Source organism: Diadema antillarum, unplaced genomic scaffold (assembly GCF_040938485.1).
Source record: "Diadema antillarum isolate AM-2024a unplaced genomic scaffold, OU_Dant_1.0 seq00001479_RagTag, whole genome shotgun sequence".
In the NCBI taxonomy this organism is placed as follows: Eukaryota; Metazoa; Echinodermata; class Echinoidea; order Diadematoida; family Diadematidae; genus Diadema; species Diadema antillarum.
Genome location: NW_027272218.1, coordinates 506,549 through 533,497, shown reverse-complemented (window position 1 = coordinate 533,497; position 26,949 = coordinate 506,549). Strand labels below are relative to the sequence as shown.

General features: G+C 39.7%; 1 protein-coding gene across 1 annotated transcript in view; it reads left to right on the top strand.

Moving 5' to 3' along the window:
• LOC139709893 (protein CFAP20DC-like) overlaps positions 1-26,345 on the top strand; it is a 37,541-nt gene extending 11,196 nt beyond the window's left edge. Inside the window, exons 12-19 of the mRNA XM_071621849.1 lie at positions 497-1,111; positions 1,855-1,924; positions 3,492-3,609; positions 4,391-4,864; positions 5,852-6,073; positions 7,316-7,398; positions 9,756-9,853; positions 26,005-26,345. Of these exons, the coding sequence (XP_071477950.1) occupies positions 497-1,111; positions 1,855-1,924; positions 3,492-3,609; positions 4,391-4,864; positions 5,852-6,073; positions 7,316-7,398; positions 9,756-9,853; positions 26,005-26,171 (1,847 nt within the window). The 3' untranslated portion in view covers positions 26,172-26,345. The remainder of the gene's footprint in view (positions 1-496; positions 1,112-1,854; positions 1,925-3,491; positions 3,610-4,390; positions 4,865-5,851; positions 6,074-7,315; positions 7,399-9,755; positions 9,854-26,004) is intronic.
• Positions 26,346-26,949: the final 604 nt, after the last annotated feature.

Sequence of the window (26,949 nt, the reverse complement as noted above, 5' to 3'; positions counted from 1 at the left end):
TCTACAATGCCTGAATGTATTTTTGTGAAACATCGTGTATATATGTATTCCCAGGTACAGATTCTCTTGATTAAGTTTTTGGCCTTGGGGTCATACTTGTAGATCAAAGGTCAAAGGTAAAGTGAAATATGCTAAAATTTCACTTTGGACATGCCTAGGTTGTTTATTGGATTTTTATGCAATACTGTCATGCTTGAAGGTGCTGATGGCAGACAAAAAACACTTTTGACAGCCAGAATCATTCATTTTGTGTTTGTGTTGTTATCAAATTGCAAACTGGTATTTTTGAAATATGACAAAAATACAGCCTTTATTTCCCCATAGAAATGAATTTTATATGGAACACCAGTGTGCAGTGAAAATATTTGTTTGATTTGAGTTTGTTGTTGCCATTAGACACATATAAGGCCATTCTACAACATTTTGATAGGAGTTGAATGATATTTTAGGAGGCCATCAAAAATTTTGGGTGATATGTGGATATGATTAATTCTAGGCACCCTGGCAGGGAGCAATACCTGGACATCTTCTGGGATCATGGAGGATCGACAGCCACACCCTCCCAGGGAAAACTCTGGTGGACGATCGCGACGAGTGGTCAAAGTGAGACCGTCCAGCGGCAAGAAGAGTGGGGAGGCTGGGCGCAGCGATGCCGATGAGTCCAGTGACGCTGACCTTGCCTCGGCGAGAGGAAGGCACCGATCGGGTGGAGCCGCCAAAGACAATAACCCCCACCCGGGCAAGAGTGATTCGTCAGACATGCTGTCAGCTGGTCTGAGCAATATGATGAAGAGTAGCAACTCGGCTGGTAGGGTGAGAACTCGATTGGACAGCCTGTCCGAGTCTGATGAAGGCGGGGGGAGCAGGCAGGGTAGAATGGCCTCGGGGCGGAGCAAGATCCCGCGGAGGAAGAAGAAGGAGCGTGGTGCTGGTGGTGGTGGACCAAAGATGTCTGAGAAGGGTGCGACGAGGGGAGAGGAGGATCCCAGCTCAAAGAGTGCCGTCAGAGAGGATGCAGATGTTGTGGCTCAAAGGATGTCTATGGTGCAATCAGTGGAAGGGAGAGTGGTCAAGAATGGTGCAGATGTCAGCGTAAGACTGGGTGGTTCAGGTAGGTGCCATTTGAGTTGTGTTGGCTGGCAGTACAATACTTGCAGAAGAAACAGATCCTGAAAGTCCCCTGTCTCTCACCCTTGTGTGCTTGTAGTAGATACAAAGGGGTCAGTAGTCGTAGTTGGTGCATTACACAGTGACATATCAATTTGATTCATTTCTACTTCATATATGATTGAAATAGAGACAGAGTATTTTAATAATCATCACCATTTGTTACTGTGACAGCAAGTTCATTATCAGCCACTGATTTTTGTTTTAAATCTCAAATATAACCCCCCCCCCCCCATAAAAAAACAAAATAGACAAATGGCACTTAAAATTGATAACATATCCAAACAACTCAATGCAGTGCATTTGCTTTGGCAAATTAGCAAGTGTACATGCTGTTGATATCCAATTTTTAAACTCTTAAGTGTTTCATATGGTGCAGTTGCCTTTCTTCGTCATGATCATTCACCACCAAGTGAAAAGCAATATAGCATAAGAGCATGACAAAACGTCACTGCTGTGTGAATCTGTCTACATCTGATTATCAAGTTGTAACTCGTGTTATTCTCAGCCTGCCCTCTCACTAATATCTTCAGTATTTGAACAGAATGATTTGCCTGTCATATAGTTTCCACTATGTTTAATAAATCCACCAAATATTGGGGGGGGGGGGGGGGGGAGTGAGAGATCCCTAAAAGACACAAATTTATCTTGGTATATTTGTTGAATATCTATTTGTGCCTTGAATAGATTCAGGAGTGGCCATATCAGCAGAGACTTCAGAACCTGAAGGAAACCAGTCCACAGTGTCTTCAAGCAGGTATAGGAATCAATTTCACTGTAAAAGTGAATGCTTCAAAGAGTATAATTTTGCAGTCATCTGTAGTTTCATAAGAAATATCCAACTCTATGAATGGACAGTGTCACATCCTACTGATACAATGTGTGATGTCTTCAAGCGCACATTTTCCCCTCTGTTTCTGGCTTATAGTGATTATACCATGTTCATGACTTATTTGTTAGCACGGCACTTCTTCTTTAGAATTAAGATCTGACTTTGCTAATGCAGTGTAAGAGTAGCCAAAAAACTGTTTATTAGTATATGTGGATATGTTGTGAGTTATAGTAGCAGTGGAAATTACAGTATATGCCATATACTTGACAAACTGTATGATATTTGATGTCTTGAGACTTGTAAGACAATTTCACGAGTGCCTAAATTCATGATTGAGATCATCATAATATGAATGAGAAAAAAGTGTTTCTTTTCAGGAGAAAAGTTAATAATTTCTCACTGTAGAGATGATCTATAACATATTTGTGTTCTGAGAAACAACATTTTTGTGTTCTGAGAAACAACATTTTTGTCAGTGTTAAATTCTGCCAATAGGGACCTTGTCTAGAAAATATAAACCAGGGCTCCACACTAACTTTTATTTTTGGTGGCCCGACTGGGCCACCAAAATCATTGATTTTTATTTTTTTGGTGGCCCGAAAGTAAAATCTGGTGGCCCGAAAAAAATATCAATAAAAACATAAGAAAAACTAAATAGGTCCTATTAAACATAAAAAAGAATAGATATTAAGTATTACTGAAGTGATACAGGTACCCATGTCTAAAATGAATGAATAGAAAATTCAATCATCTTTAATACTGTTATTCCGAGTTCTAGGATTTATCAAATAGGCTTATATTGATATTAGTTTAAAAGTTGATGCCTATTTAGGTGGTCAAAACTTATGTTTGAAATGATAAAGTGGGAGCATTTGCAGACATTTGTAAACGTCCGACATTTGCTTTGGCATTTTGTCTTGGCATTTTGGTAGCCCAATCGGGCCACCAAAATCTTCATTTCTGAAATTTTGGTGGCCCGGCGTGCGTTTTTTGGTGGCCCTGGGCCACCGGGCCACCGGGCCACCGTTAGTGTCGAGCCCTGTATAAACACACACACAAAAAAACAAATATTAAAATACACCACGTAGGCAGTAATGCTGTTCACCTATTGATTGTTTTCTAGCTGCTGCATCGTACAATTTTGTAATTGCTAATATCTATACAGTTTATAATGCTGTGATGTACTTTTTAAAACTTAATGGAGGATGTGATCTAAAGCCAGTTCATACCGAAGATGAATATCTCCCATTGTCATAGTTTTCGAGTGCGATAAAACCAGGTGTCATAAGATGCAAAATCCCATTTCTGCTTCAACAGTGAAAAGCCAACAAAGCAAGACAAAACAAGCAAATGCCACGCCACAAATATGTTTAGAGTTGATTGTGTACTCAGGTACCGAGTACAAAAAATGAAAGAAAAGAAAAGAAAAGAAAACTGTACCATCCTTTTGTGTGACTTCCTTTCTAACTCGCTGATTATTTGTTATGTGCAGGTCATCCAAGGCAGAGCCTAAGGACAAGGGTAATCTCTATACATTCATGTCTCCACCTCATACCGTCCCAATTCGAGCAGCTGAAAACTCTAGGCAGCTGGACCCTAAGAAATTACAGGTCAGCTGAACTTCAAAGTCTGTGTTTGTGTGTGTTTTTTGTGTTCTTGATTTTGTAATTGAATGTATTTCAACCTTTACAGCAGAACTTGATATTAAGAACTCTGCACAGTGTAAGTCTGTTTCTCTACATGACTCATAAGTGCTCAAATCTGTGTTGAAAGTTGGTTTAACCCTTTTGTGTGCCTTGAATGCCAATTGGCACAGAATTCCCCATAGCCTTGTGCACACTGTCCAAAGCCCCTGGCACCAAAAGGGTTGATGAGAAGAAAAAACTCTGTCTGAACAAGTAAGGGTTTACATAATCAGACAAACAATACAAAATAAGTTGTTTTTTTTTTTTCTGATTTGAAGTTTGACATTTATTGCTCGTTTAGTTGCAAATAAAGCAATTTTGGTAATTATTACGCATGCAAGTAGACAAGGATGTCACACCTCACATCTTCTTTCTGTTATAATTCACTTTAATTACTGAGGTCAAGTCAAACATGGAGGAGATTTTTGCCCTGACATAGTATTTGCCAATTACAGCACATGGTGGGATGACAGAGTTTGTGTCGTTAGAATTTGTGGTTAAGATTTCATCATTTTTGCATCAGTATGTTGAACACAGATCATGATGACTCGTGCCTGTAAAACTGGCAAAAGAGACAAATATTCTATTTTGGAATGTTTGCCAAGTAATATGACAGGATATGAAGAAATACTGATGGTTGCGGTACCTGGCGCATACAACTAATCTTTGATTTTTCCCAATTATTTCTAATTTTGTTGTTTTTTAGATGAAAATGCAGCAAATAATTGACAGCAAGACACCGACAAACATTGGCCAAGCTGATAATGGCGAGGACTTTGAGCCTACCAAAGGGTCATCGCGTGACCTGATAAGTCCCGAGACAGACTTCCTGCGAAATGCCCAACTCAGTGACGACTCCGATCTGGATGATGATCGCCCTGGCAGCGGGAGGTTAAAGGTCAAGCAGACGATCGAACGCTCACACTCCCCGAAGAGGGCAGTAGAGAATGGTGGCAGGGATCCAGTCAGAAGTAGCTCCAGAGGCGAGGGCGACAGGCCGCTCAACCAGCCTGCATTGAGCATGTCGCCAACACTACGTCGCAGCAAGCTGGCAGCGCTGGCGGAGAGCCAGGGCGGGGCATCCCAGAATCTTGCCCCACCCCGAGGGTCCCTGTCTCGGATGAGCATTAGGTCTAAGCACCTCAAGGAGATTCCAAAGGATGACCCACGTCTCTCTGATGTGAGTCTATTATCAGCATCAACTTTATATTCCCTTTGTAAAACAGACATCAGTGTCTACGTAGACCTGAACTTTACGCATGGTCCTTATTGTCATGCCTGTACACGTGTGGATGTGTAGATATTGTTTGTTTGTTTGTTTGCAAAGGCAGAACAGAGTGTTGCCAATGCTGGTGATCTTCTGTAACTAGATTCTGTCTCAAAGATGAACATATTTAGCTGTTTAATTATTTAGTTCATTTTATGAGCACTGTATATTGCCATAGCAATTATAATATCACTATAATCAGTGCATGGCCTTAAAGGGGATGGCTAGTAACCGATCAGTGGGAATCAGTGGGAATGCTGAGGGATGATTGTTCCAATCTTTGTGGGATTCATTTAAGAGTACTGTTGTGTGAAAATTATTTGCTTCAGAACGATCTCATATTCAAGTAATGTGCAGATTCACAAACACTGATTACTCGGGGCTTACAGCCAAACAAGCTTGCTTTCATGTAGGTCCCGTCATACTTTTCTTTGATCAACCCCATCTCGATTTCGAATTTGACCAGTTATTACATATAATTACTGTGTTATTACCACGTAATTGTTTGTGTTTTGCACATTGTTTACAAGGTTAAAGAACTTGCTTGATTTTCGTTATAATGTCCATAAATGAGAAGTATGGAAATAAAAATGAATTGAATTGAATGAATTGAATTGAATTGAATTAATGCCCTGTCACTTACCAGGCACGCTAACCTGGAAACATTAAACTGTACATTACTTGAATATGAGACCATTCTGAAGCAAATAATTTTCACACAACAATAGATATATGATGTACTCTTAAATGAATCCCACAAGGATTGGAACAATCATCCTCCAGCATTCCCACTGATTCCCACTGATCAGTTACTAGCCATCCCCTTTAAGGACCAATGAGATGTACTCCCACTTGGTGTATGAGTTCAATAGTGGAATGATTTCTTTCTTTTCTCTCAAGGACTATGACTGGCGGAAGTACCAGTCCAACAACAGTTCGCTGGCCTCCTCCCTGGAGGCCAACATGCTAGCCAGCCTGCGGAGGCAGCAGCTGGAAGAGCTGTACGAGGAGAGGAACGAGGGAGCAGCCAACAACAGCTTCGAGATCCACAACTACGGCGACGACGACGAGAGTAGCTCCAGTGGTGACACGACCACGACCTTCAGCACGTGGAGACCTCCGGTGAGTCTGGCCAGAACTCTCTCATTGTCCTTGCTTTGTCTGTACTGTAAACCCTACATGTGGTTGGATCATCACATGCCGGCCTCGAAGAGAAACTCCACAGTTGATTCATGCTGACTTTAATAGATTGAGTGTCATGAAACAACAAAATTTCACATGTTTACATGGAACTGTGATGCCTCTGAAAAATCACCCATGTAAACTGAATGAGTCAGTGATGTCATCAGCTAGCCAGTCTCCCATTAAATCAGATTTGTACTACAACGTGTACATGTATGTTTCTATTTTCAATGATGTGTTAAAAACGAGTCAGTGATGATCCTTCACATTTAACATGAATTCTTATTAGTCAACTTTTGATGATAATGCTGACTTTTCAAGGGGGCATAAAATTGCTGATTGGATACAAAAATACAAGCCTTTCTGATGTTTTTATTCCTAGCTGAAAGAGCTGTGAGCCAATTACACACCATAATCTCATCCGATATGCCTATATGGTGGTAACCGTCATCACACCCAAGTTCAAACCTCAGAATCTTTGAAATTCTTCTAAATTATTTGATGGAAACTTTCAGTCATATCAATCAACTATAAGTCAATTTGACCATGGAGTGAAAATTCTCTTAGAGTAAACAGATTTGGAGTAGAGACTGATATAGACGACAACCACTTTCTACCCATACTACTTAGTTAAGTTGCAGTTATGTGACTGTTGGATATTAAGACTCGTGGAGCGATTCTGGACTGTAAGCGATCATATTCTTATTGAAACATATATGCTGTAGTCCTATGGTTTTGTACAACTGCAGTTGTTAGATACTTTCAGTAGTAGTATTGTAAGGTGCAGATGATATTCCACATATGGCTCAGCTATGTGACTGGAGCAACGTGCAAAGATTAATCACATGAGAATTATTTGAATGGTATTTAAAGTGAGTCATTTCTGTTCAGCATGAACATGTCCCTTTTGCATCCTCAGTGTAAACTATTTATTTCAGCATGAAAAACATGAATGACTGTGGAAATGATTAAAGCAGCTTTGGTTAATTTTCCTGGCAGAGTGAGTCACAGATTAAAAACACAATCAGTCCTGTTTCTGTGTGACTGTTATGCTGTCTTCAGCCATTTTCTTACAATTCATCAATTTTCAATGTTTTTGCCCATTTCCTGGTCATCTACCCCAGCATCAATGCCACTGAAATTGTTCTTCCTTTTCCTCTTTTCTTTCTTTTCCTCTCATAGGATAATTTGCATAGAGGCAAGGGATACCAGGAAGAAATGAACTATGAGCCTGCTGGAAACCCCCTCATGCAGTCCAACCCAAGGTAAGAAGACCTCAGTGCTTTGAAGAGCTCATGAAACTTTACTATGTCCCAGGGGCATTAGAGTTCAGAATTTAATCTGATTTTAGATATTTTTTTACTCTACCCAAAACCCACTTTTCAGATATTTTTTTTTTCCCAGTTCAAGTGCATTGAAATGTCCACAGTTTATTGCACTTCAGACTTTTATCAGATGTTTGAGATTTTTCAGACATATTTGTGCAAGCACTGTCAATGATATCCATGATTGTGAACACCTGTATACAAATGAGTATAGGACACTCAGTCAAAGTTCTGGTAGTTGGGTAGTGTGTGACCCTTTTTGCTTACCCACCGGCATTCATATATGCAAGAGGTGATGGAATTTGATGAGAACTCGTTCATGTTTGTGGGCAGATCACAAAGAGGATACTGTAAAAGTGGAAACTTTTCGCGCATTTCATGCAACCACAAACTAGCACAAAATTAAAAGCACACAAATATTTTTGTTTGCCATATGTTCCAGGAATTGGTGTCTTGATTCTGCGGAATTAAAAACATTCAAAACTCTTCTTACCCAGCTGAGCGTGAAAAATTAGTAGCGGGAAAATATCCACTTTTACAGTAACCTTTTGCCACAATCCCTGACATAGTAAAATATTGCTTTGATCATTGTTGTAAATGTAAGTGGAAACAGTCTTTCTGAATAGACTGTGGCTGCCATTCAATTTAAGACTACTGTATTCAACACCATGTGCTGGAAGTTTGCTTACGAACTCACCTACACAGTCATAAAATTGTAGTTTGAAAGTCTAGAAAAACATCCAAGTAAGAGATGTGTGATGTACTGTGAAACCACCCACCACTATCAACAAAACAAATACAACCCTGAAATCGACCTTAGGATTTCCAAGTTGACAGTGATGGGAAATGCACACGTGAAAGTCTGGATACACATTCTTACCCCCAGTGATGCCAACCCGTGTTCACCATCAATTGTATCAAAAGGAAAAGTACTTTGTTCTAAACTGTGGGACCTGGAAGATCCGACATTGCAATCACATAACCAAGTTTTCTTGGTTGTGGGTGTGTGAGTTCCATGATGGGGAGTCCCAAATGAACTTTTAACCCCTCACGTAGAGACAGCATTTATCCTTCTCCCCCCCCCCCCCCCCCCCCCTCCCCCAAACTCCCAGGGACTATGATAAGTATGAGCCAAACTCTAGTGACAGTGGTAATGTCATCTTGTGAAGTTCTCAGGCACCATGGAATGGTGTGAAGGTGCCGTAAAGATCTGATCATTCTTTTTTATCCATCTGCCATCAATATCATTGTTATCACTGCCACTATCTTCATCATCATCATCATCATCATGTCATTACCTCTGCCAAGGGAGGAGGTTATGTCTTCATCGATGTTGGTTTGTTTTCCAAATTCATGAAATTCTTCTGTCGAGGTGTTTACTTACGTCGATGTAGGGCAATCTGTCAGTCAGTTGGTTTGTTTGTCTGTGTGCAAACGACTCAAAAAGCTGGGAATGGATTTGCATGAAACATACAGGAAAGGTTGAGAATGACACAAAGAACAGATGATTAGATTTTGGTAGTGATCTGGGAATTTTTATGGATTTTATGAAGGATTTTCGATATTTTGGCAGGTAGGGTCACTGAACTTGTGAGAGCAAGCTGCGCATTTTTTGAGGTTTGCATACGTGGGCTAAAGTGCATGCTGTAGTTTCAACTAGGGTGAGGTGAGCCGCGCAGCTGGAAGTTGATGATGTAACAAAAGGCTTCTATATTGGGAAATCTGGTGATTTTCAGCATGTATGTGGAGACCAAGATGGGAGACCAAGATCAGTGGTGGAAATGAGCTGCTTAGCAGAGGTCTGCGCTCTCAGAGTGCTTCTCTAGTTGTTATCGTTTTCTTTCTTTGAATTGTTTTTATACAATACATTGTTGTCATCAGCAATTATTTTGGCTATGGGTGACAGGGAGGCAAGACACAATGGAGTGGTAGTTTGGGCAAATGTTGCATGGCACAGTTGGGATTCTGGAGACACCAAAATAACACAACACAATGCTACTATAACGTTGCAAATTGACAAGCCGTAGTTAACCCATTGAGGACGAGTCCCGAGTATACTCGGGCAGGTGTCTATGGGAAATGCGTGCTGTAGCAAAATCAAACCGTCCTCAACGGGTAATGAAGTCTTCATAATGTATTATTGTAAGGAAGTCTAGTACATGGCTGTGCACCTCGCCTGCAGCCCCTCTTGTCATTATTTTTTGTTACTTCCCTCCTGCCAGAAGGTAATATGTCAGTCATAGTATGTTTTCAGTCATTACAACCACAGTTGGTCACTTCTTTCCTTTTTATCACAGAGACTGGTCCAACCTCTTCAGCCCTCCAATCGTCCTGCCGAGTGAAAAGCTACAGAACGAGCAGAACCAGCTTTCTCCTGTCAACGAGCTCGGCTCAGGTAATTCAAACCAAACCCTTTCAATTATCCATCATTTTGAAAGTATTCTCCCCAAGCATGTGTGAGCAACACAGGTATAACATGGTGTGCTGCAGTGTCCTTAGATTTCTGACTTTAGACCATCAAGACCATACAATATCTCTATGAGCTCACCATCAGGAATGTTGCATACCGTATGCCTTGTCCATTATTTTCACACTTGTGACCATGCACTACAAAACAACCAATTGCAGCTGTATTTCTTTCATGTGAAAAGTAGTTACAGGATGTAATTTTGCTTGGAAATATCTTTTCTTTGGGGGCGGGGGAGGGCATTTTCTAAATGATTAGTGCTTTAGAAGTTCAGGTTTATACAGAGGAAGTAGAGGAGCAATTACTTTTTCCACTTATGAGGATGAAAGGGATATTATGCTGATTCTGTATTCTTGGTCGTGAGATGGCAAAATAATGTATTTCATATAGATCACCAGTAGATATATTGTTTTGCCAAGTTCACGTACAACACGTGCCTATCACCGCTTACGTTGTTTTGCCAACAAGATTTTAACAATTCCCACTGAGAGGGGGTGTCATATCTCAGTAACGGACTGCGTTCTGATTTCAAGAATTGCTTTGGAGCTAGATTTCTAACACTAAAACAAACTGAAGTATGTGACTATTGTCAATTTTCATGAATTTTTGACATACGTTGTTTTGCCATCTCAAGTCCGTCATGCTATTAGGTGACCTAAATACAGCCCTGTCAGACAACAACAATGTGATATTCAGTTTGGATATGTTGTTGTGACAGATTGAAATTTTCAAATTCTTGGAAATGCTGGGGGATTTTTGATAATCCTTCACAAAGAAACCGTCTCTGAGGAATGTGAATCTAAAGGAGTCATTCAAATGGGGGCTCCTCTGCATCTTAACTGAATGGTTTGGGGCTGAAGCTAGTAACAAACTATGACCATTTTGAGGAGTTGTTTTCTAGCTTGATATTTTCTGTAGCACCGAAAAATGGTTAAACCATTTTTTTTCCTCGTATGGAAGTACATGTGTTGTTTACATTATATGGAAGTCATTTGCAGGTACATACTTCTAGGAAAATGCTGTTGGTTTCCTGTCGTGTGAGCATCAACATTTTCAAAATCTGTTTCCTTAACTCGAGGAATGCAGGCATTATGTATTGTTGTTGTTGTTGCTGCTATTGTTGCCAAAGATCAATCAGCATTTTGCTAGGTGCAGATTAACAGTTGTTCTGAAGGAATCATGCAAGGGTGGCTGCATGTGGTCGCTGGGGTCATGTGATTTGTGACAAAGCACAGCCCTAGGGCTAGAATGGGATTGTCAAGATATGTGTCACCAGGACTGTTCGTCTTTAAATTGCTTGTCTAGCCACTATTCACACTTGCATGTAGCATACATCAGAGGGTCCAAAGTTGTTTCAGTGTAGAAGCCTTACTTGGCATAGTACTGTAAAAGGAGGAATGTTCGCGTGCATTTCAATGTCGCGAATTTCATGAGCGCCAAGATTCGCAAAATTAGATTGCACATGAAAGTTCTTGTCTACACCTATACGCATTGAATGTTCGAGGCAACTTTCAAAGATTTCTTGCCGCGAAAAAGTAATAGCAACACAATAATAAATTCCACAAATCCATACATCGGTAGCTGTCCCTTTATGTACAACAGGATGTGAAATTATGAAAATCATGTGGACTTCCGCTTTAAATCATGCATTTCTTCTGAAAGGTTGACAGGAATAACAATGCAGTATACAAACATGTAAATGTGTATTATTATTGTTCCCTAATACTTGGAATACTGTAGTCACAGACAGATGCACAATAGATCTGAATGTATGGAAAGATAGAATGAAAGCAATCTGAAAATCCTATGCAAGTAAGTGAAAATGAAGAGAAAGGGAGAGAATTAAAGGAGACCTCTAGATGATTTTTAGACTTTTACATTTGAACGATTATAAATTGGTTAGTTACTGGGTACAGAGTTGCAGAATTCATACTGATTGGGATGAGGAATGAAAATGTTTTCAAAATCTATAACAAATCGCAATGAACAAGGATGATGGCATGGTAGCTTCACCATTTAGTGCATGGATGGGAGGTGGAGCTCAAGGTAGCAGAACAAATGAAGAAAGCTTGCATAAATTCTATACAGGAGAACTTTTCAGCAAGCTGTATTGTGATGGAATTATTACTTTGCTACATTTAAGAAATATCTGAGCCTCCCATGTCATCATTGTTGTTCTGTGTATTTTCTTTTTCAGAGTATTGGTTTCTCCCATCAAGGACCGCAATAAATTCCACAAATCTTAAAATGGCGCTGTTGATTTATGTACTACATGATGTGAAAACATAAAAATCACTTGGAATTTCCCTTTAACCCGAACCAGGCCAGTGCCTCCCCCCCCCCCCCCCTTAGATCTCAGCCCTCGATTGCGCAATTGCCCTGAAAATTGGCACGTACATTACCTGCCGCGTAATCTACCAAACTAAAAAGAAAAAATGAATTTTTAATTTCTTATATTTATATTGATTAATATGGGTGAAATCATAAATTTTAATCTAATTCAGAAATAAAGCTAATGGCATCCTAATTTTTGGTGACATTATTCCTTGTAGTATTCCTAACAAGGCACTTGAAAAAATCTGGTATCAAAATTAATTTCTGAATTTTTTATGTATTTCTTTGTTTTTCGACCTTTTTTCCGCAAAATTTATTACAGAACCTAGTTTAAAGGGTGTGTACAGTTCTGGTCGAGGTGAGGATTTAGCTTTTAATGTTTTGCGAGATATTCAGAAACCACTCTATGAGATGTCAAAGAACATGCAATTTAAGGGGTATCAAAAGTTTATTTGATGAAAATCGGTTTTGAAATGGCTGAGATATCCCAAAACAAGGTGAAACAAAGAGATCCTAATAAAAGGCGTGGCCTGTCGCCTTTTTTTATTATTGCTTATATTGATATATCAGCCATTTGAAAACCAATTTTCATCAAATAAACGTTGAATCCTTCTTAAAATTACATGTTCTTTCATGTTTCTTATTATCTCACTTAGGAATGTTCAAAACATGAATCCCCACCTCAGCCAGTACTGTACAGTCCTTTAAGCATAGTTATGCTAAAATTAATTGATTTCAGCCCAGGCCTCGAAATAGGATTTTGGAGGGGCACGGCCATTTAGAAAAGGGCACTTTTTCCAAGAGGCCAGGGCACTTAAGTCAGTCAGAGGGGCACCAAGGCCACATTGGAAAGGGCATGTTTGGTGTTTATGAAAAATGAAAGAAGAAAAACAAACCTAGAAAAACAAACAAACACACACACACACACACACACACAATGTGCAACACACAACAAAAACCTCTTCCCTACAGCTGTAACACATTCCCGATCTCCACGTTTCTATCAGTGAAACAACATTTTTTTAAACAGGAATAAAACAACAGTAGGTATTGATTGAAACTCGACACCCTTTCAGGCCAGCCAGGCTGCCATGAAACTTCAAAGCACATTCCGACAGCTGGCTGGCAAAACCACAAGGCAAAGGAATTTGCGTGCGCGTGTAGATTGCTATGATTAGTCTGTGACAGACAGTTCATGACCTCCAAGAATGCGCCAGTACGCGCGGTTTCTTCTGTTGATTGGTCTCTCTCTCTCTCCACCCCTCCCCATTCCCCAGTCTGGCACACCTTGGCATCGTGGGATTTTTCTTTTTTTCTTGGTGAACTTGGGAGTTCACTCTTCACTACTCTATCTGAATATGCGCTGCCTAGCTAGTACATACTCGCGGCCGCTGCGCTGCGGAGGCAGTCGGGACGGTAAAAGCCGGTCGGGCGTACGTGTAGGTACACGTCGTCTCGTATCTCGGAAAGATACTTTGAGTTTGAATCAGATATATCGGGACGCGAGTGAACTGAAGGTATGATATTTGAGATCAGGAAAGTTGTTCAAACTTATTAAAGAGACTTTGAGAAAGGGCATATCATACGTCATAAATAATAACTTTCATTCTAAAAGGGCACCACGGCCCCAAGAAAAAGGGCACATTTTTTTGGCCGTAACTTTGATCAAAAAACAAAAGGCATTGCGGCCAACGAGAGGGGCACCGACGGCCATGGCCGTCGGTGGCCGTCGGTTAATTCGAGGCCTGTCAGCCATTGAAAGTGAAAATAATCATATCTTTATGAATAAGGTCAGAAAACTCTATTTGCATAGACTTTGTACACAAAATCATGTTTTTGAGCCCTTTTCGATCTGACAAGCATGTATAAAAGGTTGTGCAGCGTTGTAACGGTATGTCCGAGTTTCCCGAAAATGGTGTCGTAAGATGTGCGAGACTTGAAGCAAAAAGTAAGCGAGCGGTGCGGTCAAAAAAATTTGCGCGGCAGAATGGTCGCGGAAAAAGTGTAGATGACTAGAAAGAAACATAGAGCTATAGAAAGATAGATGGATGGCCAGATGGATAGAGAGTGTGTGTTATTCAAGAGAGAAGACTTAATGGTGAAAACAGCAAGATTAAAGATTAGATAATCTAGGTCAGCAATCATGCTGCCAGCATGAAATGGTCTTACTAGGATCACAGGTGTCGGGACCGTCTCTTTTGATGTTCCCCTCACAATCCGAACATGATGACAAGCTTGTTTTGTCAGAGACTAATAGTCTTTTTTTTTGTTATCATTATTATTTTTTACTTGTAGTCATCTGCCATGCTCGTTAGGCAGTCTCAACCAAACAGCCATGCTTCTGGCAAAACGATACCCCACCAAGATTGAGCATTTAATTTGCCAGCGGCAAAAGCAATATTCCTTTGTTGTATATATCTGTTGCTATGGATCTTGTTGTATGGTATCATAATTTATGTCAGTGGCAAGGGGCATTAGTTATAGCAAGGAGGTACTAGGCAAAGCCTACAATGTAGTACCTCCTTGGTTATAGATTCCAGTCATGTACAGTGTACAGTCTGTAAGTATAGTCAACAAGGACTTCTCTTTGCTTTTCCCTGGGAGTGGGAAAGATTACTTGATGATATATGCACCAGTGTAGATTTCATGTACTGTAAAAGTGGAAATTTTCGCGGTGTTGAAATTTTTTGCGCATTTCGCGTAACCAGAAACTAGCGCGAAAATAAAAGCACGCAAATATTTTTGCTTGCCATATGTTCCTATAATGCATGATGTCTTGATTCCGCGGAATTAAAAACACGCGAAACTCTTCTTACCCGGCCAAGCGCGAAAAATTAGTCGCGCGAAAGTATCCACTTTTACAGTATGCAAATTCTGATGTGTCAATTTCTTTTTGCATTGCTTCTTAGAAACTTCTCTTGTTTTGTATGATATGGTTTACACTAACTCATTGTCACTCCTGCGTGGCGAGCTCATATGAGCTTCTGATGTACAAAGAGCTCAGTATAAAACTTGTTATGTGTGTGTGTGTGTGTGTGTGTGTGTGTGCCTGTCTGTTTGTAATGAATGAGATTGAGATTTATAAGGGTTTGTCTGGTCCAATGGCAAAAAAAAAAAAAAAAAAAAAGGGAAAAAGATTTCTCTCATTTCCCACGTCTAGTGAGGAGTAATCTTAAGGCATGTTTGCTTCAGAATGAGGAAACCTGTCACGTTGTGGAAGAAACACATTCAAAGAATGGTATTTGCAGCTGGCAGGTCACAAGCATTTGAGTGCGTAGAAATACCGCTCCTGGACCGTTCTTTTTTTTTTTTTTTTTTTGCTTGTAAAAAAACAACAAAAAAGGCACAAAAGTATCATAGGTGGTCATATTTTTGCTACTGTTATACACATAGATTTGATTATGTCATAAAGACTGTGGTGAATGAGTTACTGAAATCCATATTGGTAGTTACACTGCGTGCTGGGTATACTGTATAAATTTGATGAGTTTGTCCAAATTAACATACTTTTCCATACTCCATTTCCAATTTTTTTAGTAGTTTGTTTTGGCCCATTTCCTCAGAGCCAGTTTTCTTGGAAGTTTGAAGAAATGAGAACGCCATTTTCTCCCACCAAATTTTTTCCTTGCTTCTTTTTTACCTAGTAGAATCACATTAACATGTATTTAGTGTAATTGACTTTATTGACCGGAGAATGATCCATGGGTTTAGTTAGTTCTGTTGAATTGTGTGCATGTTGTCAGAGTGATGTAGAAAAAGAGATCAATGTTTTACAGCTTATGTCTCCCATGAAGGTTATGTGGCATGAATCTATTTTTTTTCTCCTAACCAAAGCACTCACAATAGTCTTTCATAGAGCTACAGTTGTCGGCTTTGTAAAATGGTTCCATGTTGATTCAAAGGAAATGGACAGTGACTGTTGATATACAAAACTCCAGTGAATAGATGATAAACAATTATATGAAAAATGTCAGATTTGAATTGCAGACCAACGCGCCCTAAATGCCAGTTGATGTAGATTACCTCTCAGTAGGCGTTTTCACATCAGCCTGATAAAAATCCAAGCTCGAGATATTTTTCGCGATCGCAAATTAGTGTGCTATTTCATTTCCTATTCACATCAACCCGAACATTATCAAATAGCGCACTAGTTCGCATTAATTATCCTGCTATTTCGGAAATTTCCCGAGTTGGACTCGAGAAATTTTCTTGATCAGTTAGCGCGCTAATTTGTATTCACATTATCAAATAGCGCGCTATTTCGTGATTGGGTTAATTTCCCAAGTCAGAAAATAGCGCGCTATTTCAAAACATCAGGCTGATGTGAAAACGCCTAGTGTATCACCTATTCCCAGTGGGCCCAAAGTCCAATCCTACCAATGCTGGTCTTGACTAGGTCGAGCATTCACTGGTTACGTTCACACACAGTTGCCAAACTTGAAATTTAGGTTGAAAACTTAACTGTCAATGATTAGCTCCACTCGTGAATTCACGACGTGGGTTCACACGCGCACCTAAACTTTAAGTTACAACTTACGAGCGATCCCCACTTGATGATTACAATGGAAGTGCAGAGTCTTTGTTTGTTGTTTGTTTGTTTGTTTGTTTGTTTGTTTGTGTGTTTGTTCATTTCCATCTGAGAAGATGGCTGGATAGCCCATATTCAGCTAAGCTAAGCTGATCTTCCATGGGGTCCAGTTGGGTGTGAGGCTGGACCACTTCACCGGGTTTAACACCCTGCTCTTTGCGATGAATGAATGAAGTGGGATCTTGTACGTGCATGAGTCGTGACTCTCTCATACACGGGACCTCCATTTTATGTCCTATCTGAGGGACAGAGTGTTTTGCCTCTTGCTAGAGGGGACAGTAGGATTACACACAACATTGCTCAGTCCATGACAGACTCGGGTTCGAACCAGGGCCCTTAGGATCGTGAAGCAGACGCGCTACCGACTGAACTAACTCACAGATCTTGAAGGGGTGGTATAGTTTTGGTTGAGATGGGAGATTCAGATTTTTATCTTTTATGGATATAATTAGAAACCATTTATGAAACATTACAGAGCATGCAATCATAAGTTTATTTGATTGTTCTATAATGCCCTAATAAGATTGTAATGTGCATGCTTGGAACAATTTTATTTGTGTTTGAACAAGTACCTAATTAAGTACTCAGATGTCTATCCTTACGCAACAGTAGTTTTGCTTTATCAGAGAGCTCTGTTTAAATACCTTCAAGATGGTGATATTTTATTTTAAATCGTGGGGGGGGGGGGGGGTGTTTTGCTGAAAAAGTCCTCTTCGCCTGTGCATTGATTTAGTGAAAATTAAAGTGAAGTGTAAAACTCATGTAACTTGGAATAGAAAGAGTAAAGTGTTTACATCGGAATAAATCTTTTCTGTAAACTTCACTCATGCAGACTAGGCCTGCACCATTATCATTTATTTGCAAAAATAATGTTATATGATACTATTTTCATACAAAGACTGTAATCAGAGAATGTAGGCCTACCTATGCCAAACTCAAAAGATACGAATAACATATTTCTGTATTGGTCCCAGACTGTCTGCTGTAGAGGAAAGTTTTGGTTTAATACTTTTAACAGACAGTCACTAGGGGCAAGCTGTTGTAGTATTTCTTGCCAAGGGGAGGTTCTCATTTAGTTGGTATCATCAAAGTGATAAAAGTATGCATACGTTGTATGTAGTAAGAGGAGTAAGCTGACTGCACATACGTAGGTTTGTCTGAAAGTTTAACAGGTGTAACATGAGGTTTGATATGCAAAATATGCAATAATGGTAGGGCCCCATTGATGGAATTTACTTTCTAAAGATATATTCCATGTGATCTTGGTAGTGCAGTGTTTCATTTTCTCTAAATTATTGTATAATATGTACTGTATATTTCACAAATAGTGCAAGATGCTGTAATGCATGGTTGAATTTGTGATTAAGAAGTACGGTGACAAAATGAGAAATAAGCATTGTCAGGAGAACAGTGATTTCCCACCTTGGAGATAACATAATGCACATTTTTGTCACAGGAGATAATATTTTTGAAAGTTGCCAGTGTCATGAATATCAAATGTCTAGAGAAAGCAAACCACCACGAAATATACCACATCTATAGACAGGAGCACGTCATTACTTTATGGCTGCAGCATTTCATGTGTTTGGGTTGTGGGTAGCATGATGATGAGGAACTCACTGCCAGTGTCATGGTCAGCTCCCCAAGTGAATACTGTAATTAAAGATAATATAAAGTTTTGGTACCTCAAAAGTTTCCCTGAGTTTCCTTGTCTTAGTTTGTGTTTCAGGTTAAAGTACCTTTCATATAACTAACACTGTGAGACTTACTCGCCCCAAAGTGCTCTCATGTCTTAGTAATCGTGCAATAATGATTTCGTACAATACGTGTATATTGATTGTCGCGGTACCGTGTCGAGTCAAACTAACGGCTTGTTCAAATTTTTCAGAGCCCGCTCTGCTCTGGTACGAAACCATTATTGCATGATTACTAAGACATGAGAGCACTTTGGGGCGAGTAAGTCTCACAGTGTTAGTTATATGAAAGGTACTTTAACCTGAAACACAAACTAAGACAAGGAAACTCAGGGAAACTTTTGAGGTACCAAAACTTTATATTATCTTTAATCCGTTGAAGACGAGTTCCAAGTATACTCGAGCAGGTGTCTATCGGAAATGCGTGTTGTAGCAAAATCAGCCCGTCGTCAAGGGGTTAACAAAACTATGGCTAAGCCTCATACTTGTGAGGATGGAATAAATAATGAGTTGTACAGTTGTATTTGCTGATAGGGGACCCATATAATCACACTCACTATGGTTTGCTGCACTCCACCATCTTCAATACCTTGTTTCTTATGGCAAGTTTCAGTGGATGCAGATTTCCAAAGAAGAGTAGAGATAAAACAGGAAAGTCAATGTTATTATGATGATAACTGTCACTGGCCTTCTTAGAATAGTGACTTCCCCTTTAATCGGTTTCTGTAATGACTTAAGTGAGTGAAATTTCATCAGGGAATATTTAGCCAGATTTTTTTGCCATTATGTATTATATGTTTTGTGCTGTGTTTTTTTTGTTTTTGTTTTTTTTTTTGTCTGTGAGGGGGTAGTTTAGGCAGTGAAGGGGGTTCTGAATTGAGAAAGAAGATGTGTTTTATTCACCTGTTTTGATCAAGCTGTACATCGTTTTCAGCTGAAAGCGTGACGTTAGTTCCCATGAAGCCATCCACTTATCACATCACAAACCATTACAGGTAGGATGGTATCAACAAAATGTGGCGATGAGTGGCGATAAGTAATCCACCGATATCCCGGTAAATCAAGAATGACAACCGAACCAGGTGGCAAACTCGTAAGACTGCACCCCTGTTTTTGAAACTGATATTATACCACATGTCCACCGAAACTTTCTTTTTCTGTTTTCTTTCCCTGACTTTAGCAGGCACACCGTTCCCATGGCACATTTAGCCAGACCTGTACTTCTCTGTTGTTGTTGTTGTTTTTTTAAAACAGTGATCAGTATTTTGTTGTTTTTTATGTATTATAAGTTTTTTTTTCCCCATACAATTCCTTTGCAGCAATAGCTAAAGCGTGTTCACTTCTCTAATGGGGAAACCCCCCCCCCCCCCCCCACCGCATTCTTTATTTTAGCATTGTCCATCCTGTATAGCATTTTCTTGGAATGTGGCCTATCATTCCCTGATTTTGTCCAGCAGTCTCTCACAAATTAGTCTGCCATACTGCAGAGGAATAATGAAACCAGCATTGTGAAAATATGATGGCACATCATTTTGAAGTTGTTGTAATGAATTGATCTACCAAACAGTGATATTTGTTGCAGCCACATGCACAGGCATAGCAGCTGAGGTGATGATGTCATCAACTCATAGTTAAGGTCAAAGGTCAAGATGAAAAGCCATAAGACCACCCGTCATGAAATCACTAGATGATTTTTTGGGTGAAATTCAATAACAGTCATTGGGCAAGATCAAATTTATATCAACGATACAGTCATGTAATTACTAAAAAATTTTGTTTACGTCTTGACGAATATTAGGATGAAGTTTTAAAGCAAAAACCATCTTTAGAAAATTGACCACTGATTAGTTTTAGTTGTGAATGTCCAAACTTTCAGAGGGTCAAGGGTACATGGTACGTAAGGAAGCATGTGCCGTAAGGTACATGTGGCACCAGTGCTGACTTGGGGAGTGCAGATAGGTGGGTTGGGTAAACCCAAGTGTTTTGAAGTGATGAAGTGCATGCATGTGGACACGATGGTAATGCTAATTTGTTCTGATTGGTCATGAAACGGAAGAGAAATCACTGAAACAAGCGGACCTGCAGCTTCAGGAGCAAGCCTTCATTATTTTGCCCTAGATTTTAAAGTTATTTCCTATAATGCAAAAGGGATTTTTTTTTCTTGCAGGAACTTTCCAAAATCTTTACCACCTCTCATTTCCACATCTAAGTCATTTGCTCCTTTCATTATAGGATGCCACCTATAACAAAAATGTGTATGTATCGTAGTCAACATGGTTTCTTCTATTTCTTCTTCTTCTCCTCTTCCTCCTCCCTCTCCTTCTCCTCCTCCTCCTTCTTTTCATTGAAGATAGTGTAGATCAGGATACATTGTCAAACACAGTGAAAATTGAAAAAGCCCAATTGGATTTCCTGTGGCATGTCCAGTGATGTTTCTACGAGTAAGCAGAATTATGAAATTAATTATGATCATTTCTGTCACTCTATCATATCTTGTACATTCAGGGTGTGATGCTCTGTTGTTGTTTTATCTATTCTATAGTCTGTGATCTGTGTTACTCCATGACCCATCATAAAGTCTGCAATGCTAACTTCAGATCTTGAGCTGGGCAAATGCTTTAGCTAAATTGACACCTCACTGCTGCCCGACTCTCAGAAACTTTTCCTCGTTTCTTGATTGGCCAGTTCAGTGGAAGAAAGGGACACGGTTGATTCAATTTTTCTATCAAAGTCTGAATGAAAGAGAGGGAGATGAAGTGACCTTGAGTGCGGCCAGCTTTCAAAGATCTGATTGCCAAGTTACCCCTTCCTTAATAGGAGATCAAAGGCGCTGCCTTTCATGTAATTGAAGGGTCAGTGTGTTGGGGTCAAAGGTCATGACCCTAGAATTCACTGTGTGACTGAGGTCTCACTCTCATCCATTGCGTTTCCCCTGTCTCTCAAGTTAGCTTAAATTCATCTTGCTTCGTCACCTCTCCAGACCCACTCTGTAGTGGAAGCAGGGGTCATGTCCTTTGCCCCTTTGCTGAGAAATATTGTTGGATGTCTACAAGCACTTACTGTATACATACATGTAGGACCTATGCCATAATAGCGAGTCTAAATTTTCGCAAATGGGGACTTCTTGACGATTTTGGCAAGTGGTTACATTCGCGATCGTGGAGTACAGTACTGAATTGGGAAATGTATGCTGGCACCTCACATTTATGTCGTGATCAGAGTCAATATTTTTGCGTGTCTTTAAATTCGCAAATAGCACCTGACCTGCAAAATTCAGGAAAATAGAAACCTCATGAAATATTTTGGGTATACAGTACTATCTTGTATCAGGGTGTTATTTGTGGATCCATACGTCACCATAAGCACAGAAAATGTGGGATTGAGAACAAAATTATCATTACCATGAAAAACCACAAAACTATTAATCAAGAGTCAGTGCCACAAACCTTATCCTCCGTACCATGAAAGCAGGATTAATCGTCTTGAGCATTACCAATTAGCATCCTTTGCACAGTCTCCAAGTAATACAAAAACTTTCAATTCTCTTCAAGTTATTTCTGTACTTCCTTGTGTTGCCTTTCTGATAAAATCTGGACTCTGCACATTTCCCAAATATTGTTGTTCTTATGGGCAGGTGGAATATCAATAAATAAAGGGGGGAAAGACACTAGAAGACCACGTTGTCTCTTAGGTGATAGATATTGAGAATGTATGAAAGAAGGATATGGGTATGTTGCACAAGGTAATGTAAGCAGCCGTTTGTTTACTCTAACTTGGTAGTTTCATTTTTTCTGGATTTTTTTGTAACTTTTTGTTTCAACCCTGCTTGATAACCTTTTTGTTTTGCTTTTTTAAGACGTACCAGGTAAAGAAGATATAGTTGTCGTTGTTTTTTTCGGATATGTATATAAATCATCACCGAAGAGCTATGAGTAGGTGCTAGAGTGCAAGCTATTCATATGCCCTGTACAGTATTATGTTCTGTGAGTGCAAGGGGAGACACTAGGCAGTAGGCTCACCCCTTAACACAAAATGCTTTCATCCAAGCTACCAAGGAGCAGCCAAAGTAAGGACTGCATACTCACATGAAAAATAATAGGTTCAAAAGTTTAAAGGCCCACTGTGAAAATGTATACTAGAGAGTGAGGTCTGCCATCACTAATAGGGTAACATTTGCAGCCAAATGCCATCACAAGTTACGTTCAGACGACAAGCCTTAACCTCGAGGTTGAGTTTGTAGTTAGGGACTGTGAAGATGCACTCGTAGTTAGCTAACCTCGAGGTTAGCTCGATGTTAAGAGCCACGAGATATCTTAGGTTTAGCACTCTAACCACGAGCGGCGGGGGTCCCCACTTGTAGTTAAGCACCGTATGGACGCAAAAATCAACACACTCAAAGGGGCAGGAGTTTAACCTCGAGGTTAAGATTCGTCATGTGGAAGCACATGGAAGTTAGGGGGTAAGAGCTTAAGCTCGAGGTTAGGGCTTGTCGTCTGAACGTAACTACAGACGGTAGATATTGTATACTTCGCCCTCTGGTAGTAGTGAGAAAAATCTCTTTGATTATCACATAGGAACAAACGTCTTTTATAATCCTTCCGCTTTGACGCAGGCTAGAATTATTAAGCAATTAAATTGCTACAGTTGGTATTTCTTATGTTAAATATGAATTACAATGTGACATCATGATCTCCATTGTACAAGCTTTGCAAATGCCAGTAACAATGACCACTGTAAAAGGGGATATTTTCGCACCACTAATTTTTCATGCTCGGCCGCGTAAGAAGAGTTTCGCATGTTTTTAATTCTGTGGAATGAAGGCAGTAATTATTGGAATATAATAGCAAGCAAAAATATTTGCTTGCTCTTATTTTGGCGCTACTTTCTCGTCGCACGAAATGTGCTAAAATTTCAACACCCCGTAAATGTCAACTTTTACAGTATTGATAATGTTTGAAACTGAACAGATGCATGTATGCACTTAAACTATATACAAACATAAATGTACATAAATTATGTACAAACATAAATGTACATAAATTACATGAATCACATCCATGATGCATGCATGCATATGTCAAAAACATACAATGACCATTTAATGCACCAGTTGTTCCTTTGGGGACCATTTACTGCAGTTGTACTTCAAACTATGTAGTCTGGTAATATTCAGGCAGTGGTCTCCATTCAACATTCACTTCCGTTAGATAGTGAAGCTTTAGCCCTGTGACAACTGGCTGAGTGATGTTGTGAATCAGAATGGATAATCACTCCATTTTTCCATGCATCCCTTTGTTTTGTGAATGCCTAATGCTTATTACAAGAATATGCACAAAATGTCCTTTATCGGGTTCCATGACATTTGCTCCTGCGTCAATTACTCCCATGAAATATCTACTTGCTACACACAAATTCTACCCTCAAACATAATCCTAACCCTAAACGTAATTCTCACATCAATTTTAACCTAAAACCTTATCACAACCTTAACCCTAACCCGAAGTCCTTGGAGAAAATATTAAATACCGAAGCAATTGTCACAGGAGCAAATGTTGTGTCACCACTTTATACATGCACTGTAGGGCTGATTACTGTAAAACGAGGAATTTTCGCGTGCATTCTAATTTCACGAATTTCGCAAGCGCCAAGATTCGCAAAATTAAAATGCACGCGAAAGTTTTTGTCTACACTATATGCATTGAATGCCAGTGGCAGTTCGCGAAAATTTCATGCTGCAAAAAAGGCCGTCGGCTCCAATTTCCGAAAAATTCATGCCGCGAATATATCATGTTTTACAGTATATGACATTGATGTATATTGGTGTTTGTTTCTTGAAGAAACGAGCGTCATCAAAAATCTTACTGTGGCATTGTCATCTTGTTCTTACAATTTTTCTTTTTTTGTCTTCGTAGTTCAACATGCGAACATGTTTTCTTATGTTTTTTTCTTTCTTTCTTTTTCTGGTGTGAATTTTTAAAAGGAGCAGCAAAACCTCTTCAGGGATATTTTTGTTTTGTTAATCTCAGACGCTGTTAAGCAGCTTTAAAAATTGGAATCTACCACTTTTTCCAGCAAGTTATTTGTACCTGAATGTTGCCTTTTCTGGAAGATGCTGATGTGATGCTTGGAAATGGAATAATAAGTTTAGGGAAAAACAAAACTGAAGGTGACTTTGATGTATTCCAGGAAATAAGCAACAGAGTGCTGACATTATGTGTGCCTCGAATTACACATAAAAAGCTAAAACAGGAATACTTTCACTATAGCAAGTGCATTTCAATACAAGAGACTTCCACCTTGATTGAAGGTCGTGCCATGACTGTTTTCTCAAAGAAGTGTACAGTCTTCCTGATCACGTTGTCGGTTGAGAATGAGAAGGGCGTTAACTTTCTGTAAGGTGCCTGGTACGTATGGCCTTCGTGGCAACCCAATACCCTTATCATTCTCAACCAACGACCTATGCATTGACATTTGTGCATCATGGTCATGTGAGACCCAACTCCATAAAACAAAACTAGCCCCTTACAATGTATATATACAGTGTATATATATATATATATTCATTTTTTTTTTTTTGAAACAGTGATCATCAGTCAATTGGTGGTGGTAGTGAGGTGGGGGGTGGGGGCTGGTTGAGAGCACGGAAAATACTCTGAAACATCCCATGAAAAAATTGTGCGTACTACATATGTACATGTACTAGTGATAGGATTTGGTGAGTTGTTGAGCACACTCTGCTAGTACACAAGACTGAAGAGTGATGCCAATGTTGTTTATGGGTGGAGGGAGGAAATGTTTTTAAGGTAATCTTGTGTGCTTACTCAGAAAGGAATATCCCCACACCTACCACTTCAAGCCATGTAGTAGGCTGTAACATCAGTACCTTTCGTGGTAAAAGGTAAAATGCATGTGAAGAACTGAACCAATTTATGTTTGTTTGTTGTTTGCTTGCTTTTGTTGGGACAGGGAGTTTTCTGCTTGAAATAGATTGATGAATGTGTATATTGCAGAGACATCCAACCTCCCTGTAAGGTCATCAACCCCATGCCCCCCCCCCCCAGTCTTTTAATGATCTTATTTTTTTCATTTGTGTAGTCGTCCATTTATTTTGTGTTATAAATTATGCATACTTCGGTTTGCTTTATACTGAATATACGAAATGCAACTATCATGATTTCTGTATGTGCTGTAATACACCAATTGTATATATTATTGGAATCCTGTGAAGTAGTGGTAGATGTGGTGAAATAATAATGATAATAATGATGATGATGATGATCATGATGATCATGATGATAATGATAATGATAATAATCTTAATAATACAGGGCACTTATAATGCGCCAATTCCACTTGACTAAATGTGCTCAAGACGCAGTGAGAAAATCCAGTATGTCTTCTCTCTAACCAGTGCCATAGTTTAACCAAGTCCTGTCTTTCTCTCTGTGTGTTCTGCATGGCAGGATTCCTGAGCGATGGGAGCAGACATAAGTCCAGCAGCAGCGAGTCCCAGGCCAGGGTTGGGCCGGGAGGGGAGACGGACGGGGAAGAGGAGCTGGACCTTCTCTACGATCCCTGCCTCAACTGCTACTTTGACCCCAAGACTGGCAAGTACTACGAGCTTGCTTGAAGTACATCCCAGCCGTGCAAACGAGAGATGGCCGTCACACCCCAGGCTTTTGCCATCCTTGGTGAATTTGGCATCCTTTTCTTTCAGAATTGATGCATTCATTTCTTTCTGTAAGACACACCTTGATTTTGTCTGATGTGGATGATCTAAACTGCCTTGTAGTGTACATCTATTTCGTAGAGAGCCTTTTAGGACTTGTTCCTCCATATTGTGTCATGTGACACAAGTCCTTTTTGTGATGGATGCAATAAATGCCTCAATCTGTCAATCATGTCACTGAATAATCGCCATGACAATAACAAGAAATGCTTTCATGTGATACGTGCCTGTTTAAACAGTGTTGGTTGTCAAATTCATCTGGCCTTTTTTGATCTGTTTTGTTTTATTCCTTCAATTGTTTGTATGTTTGAAGGAAAGTCAAAGACTGTTTCTGACCCTGTGACATCATTAATTGTAGCTTGCTACAGTTGATAATGCATGAAAACAGTTTCAGACAATAAAAACTTTGACAATACGTGATGGGTGGTGAAGACAGAATATATAAAATGTGGACTACGCACGTAAGCAACCCAAAGCAGTTGTGAATAAACGCAGTGCCATGCTTGAATCACGAATGCTCCTTCATACTCCCCTCCCCAAACTTTTGCAAGAATGAATAGTATAATACCATTAAACTGCATTTTGTCCTACTTTTATGATGATATGCACCAGTCAAAGAAATGTGTACATTGTCATGCTCTGTGCCACACACACACACATGAATGAGTGAATGTCAGGA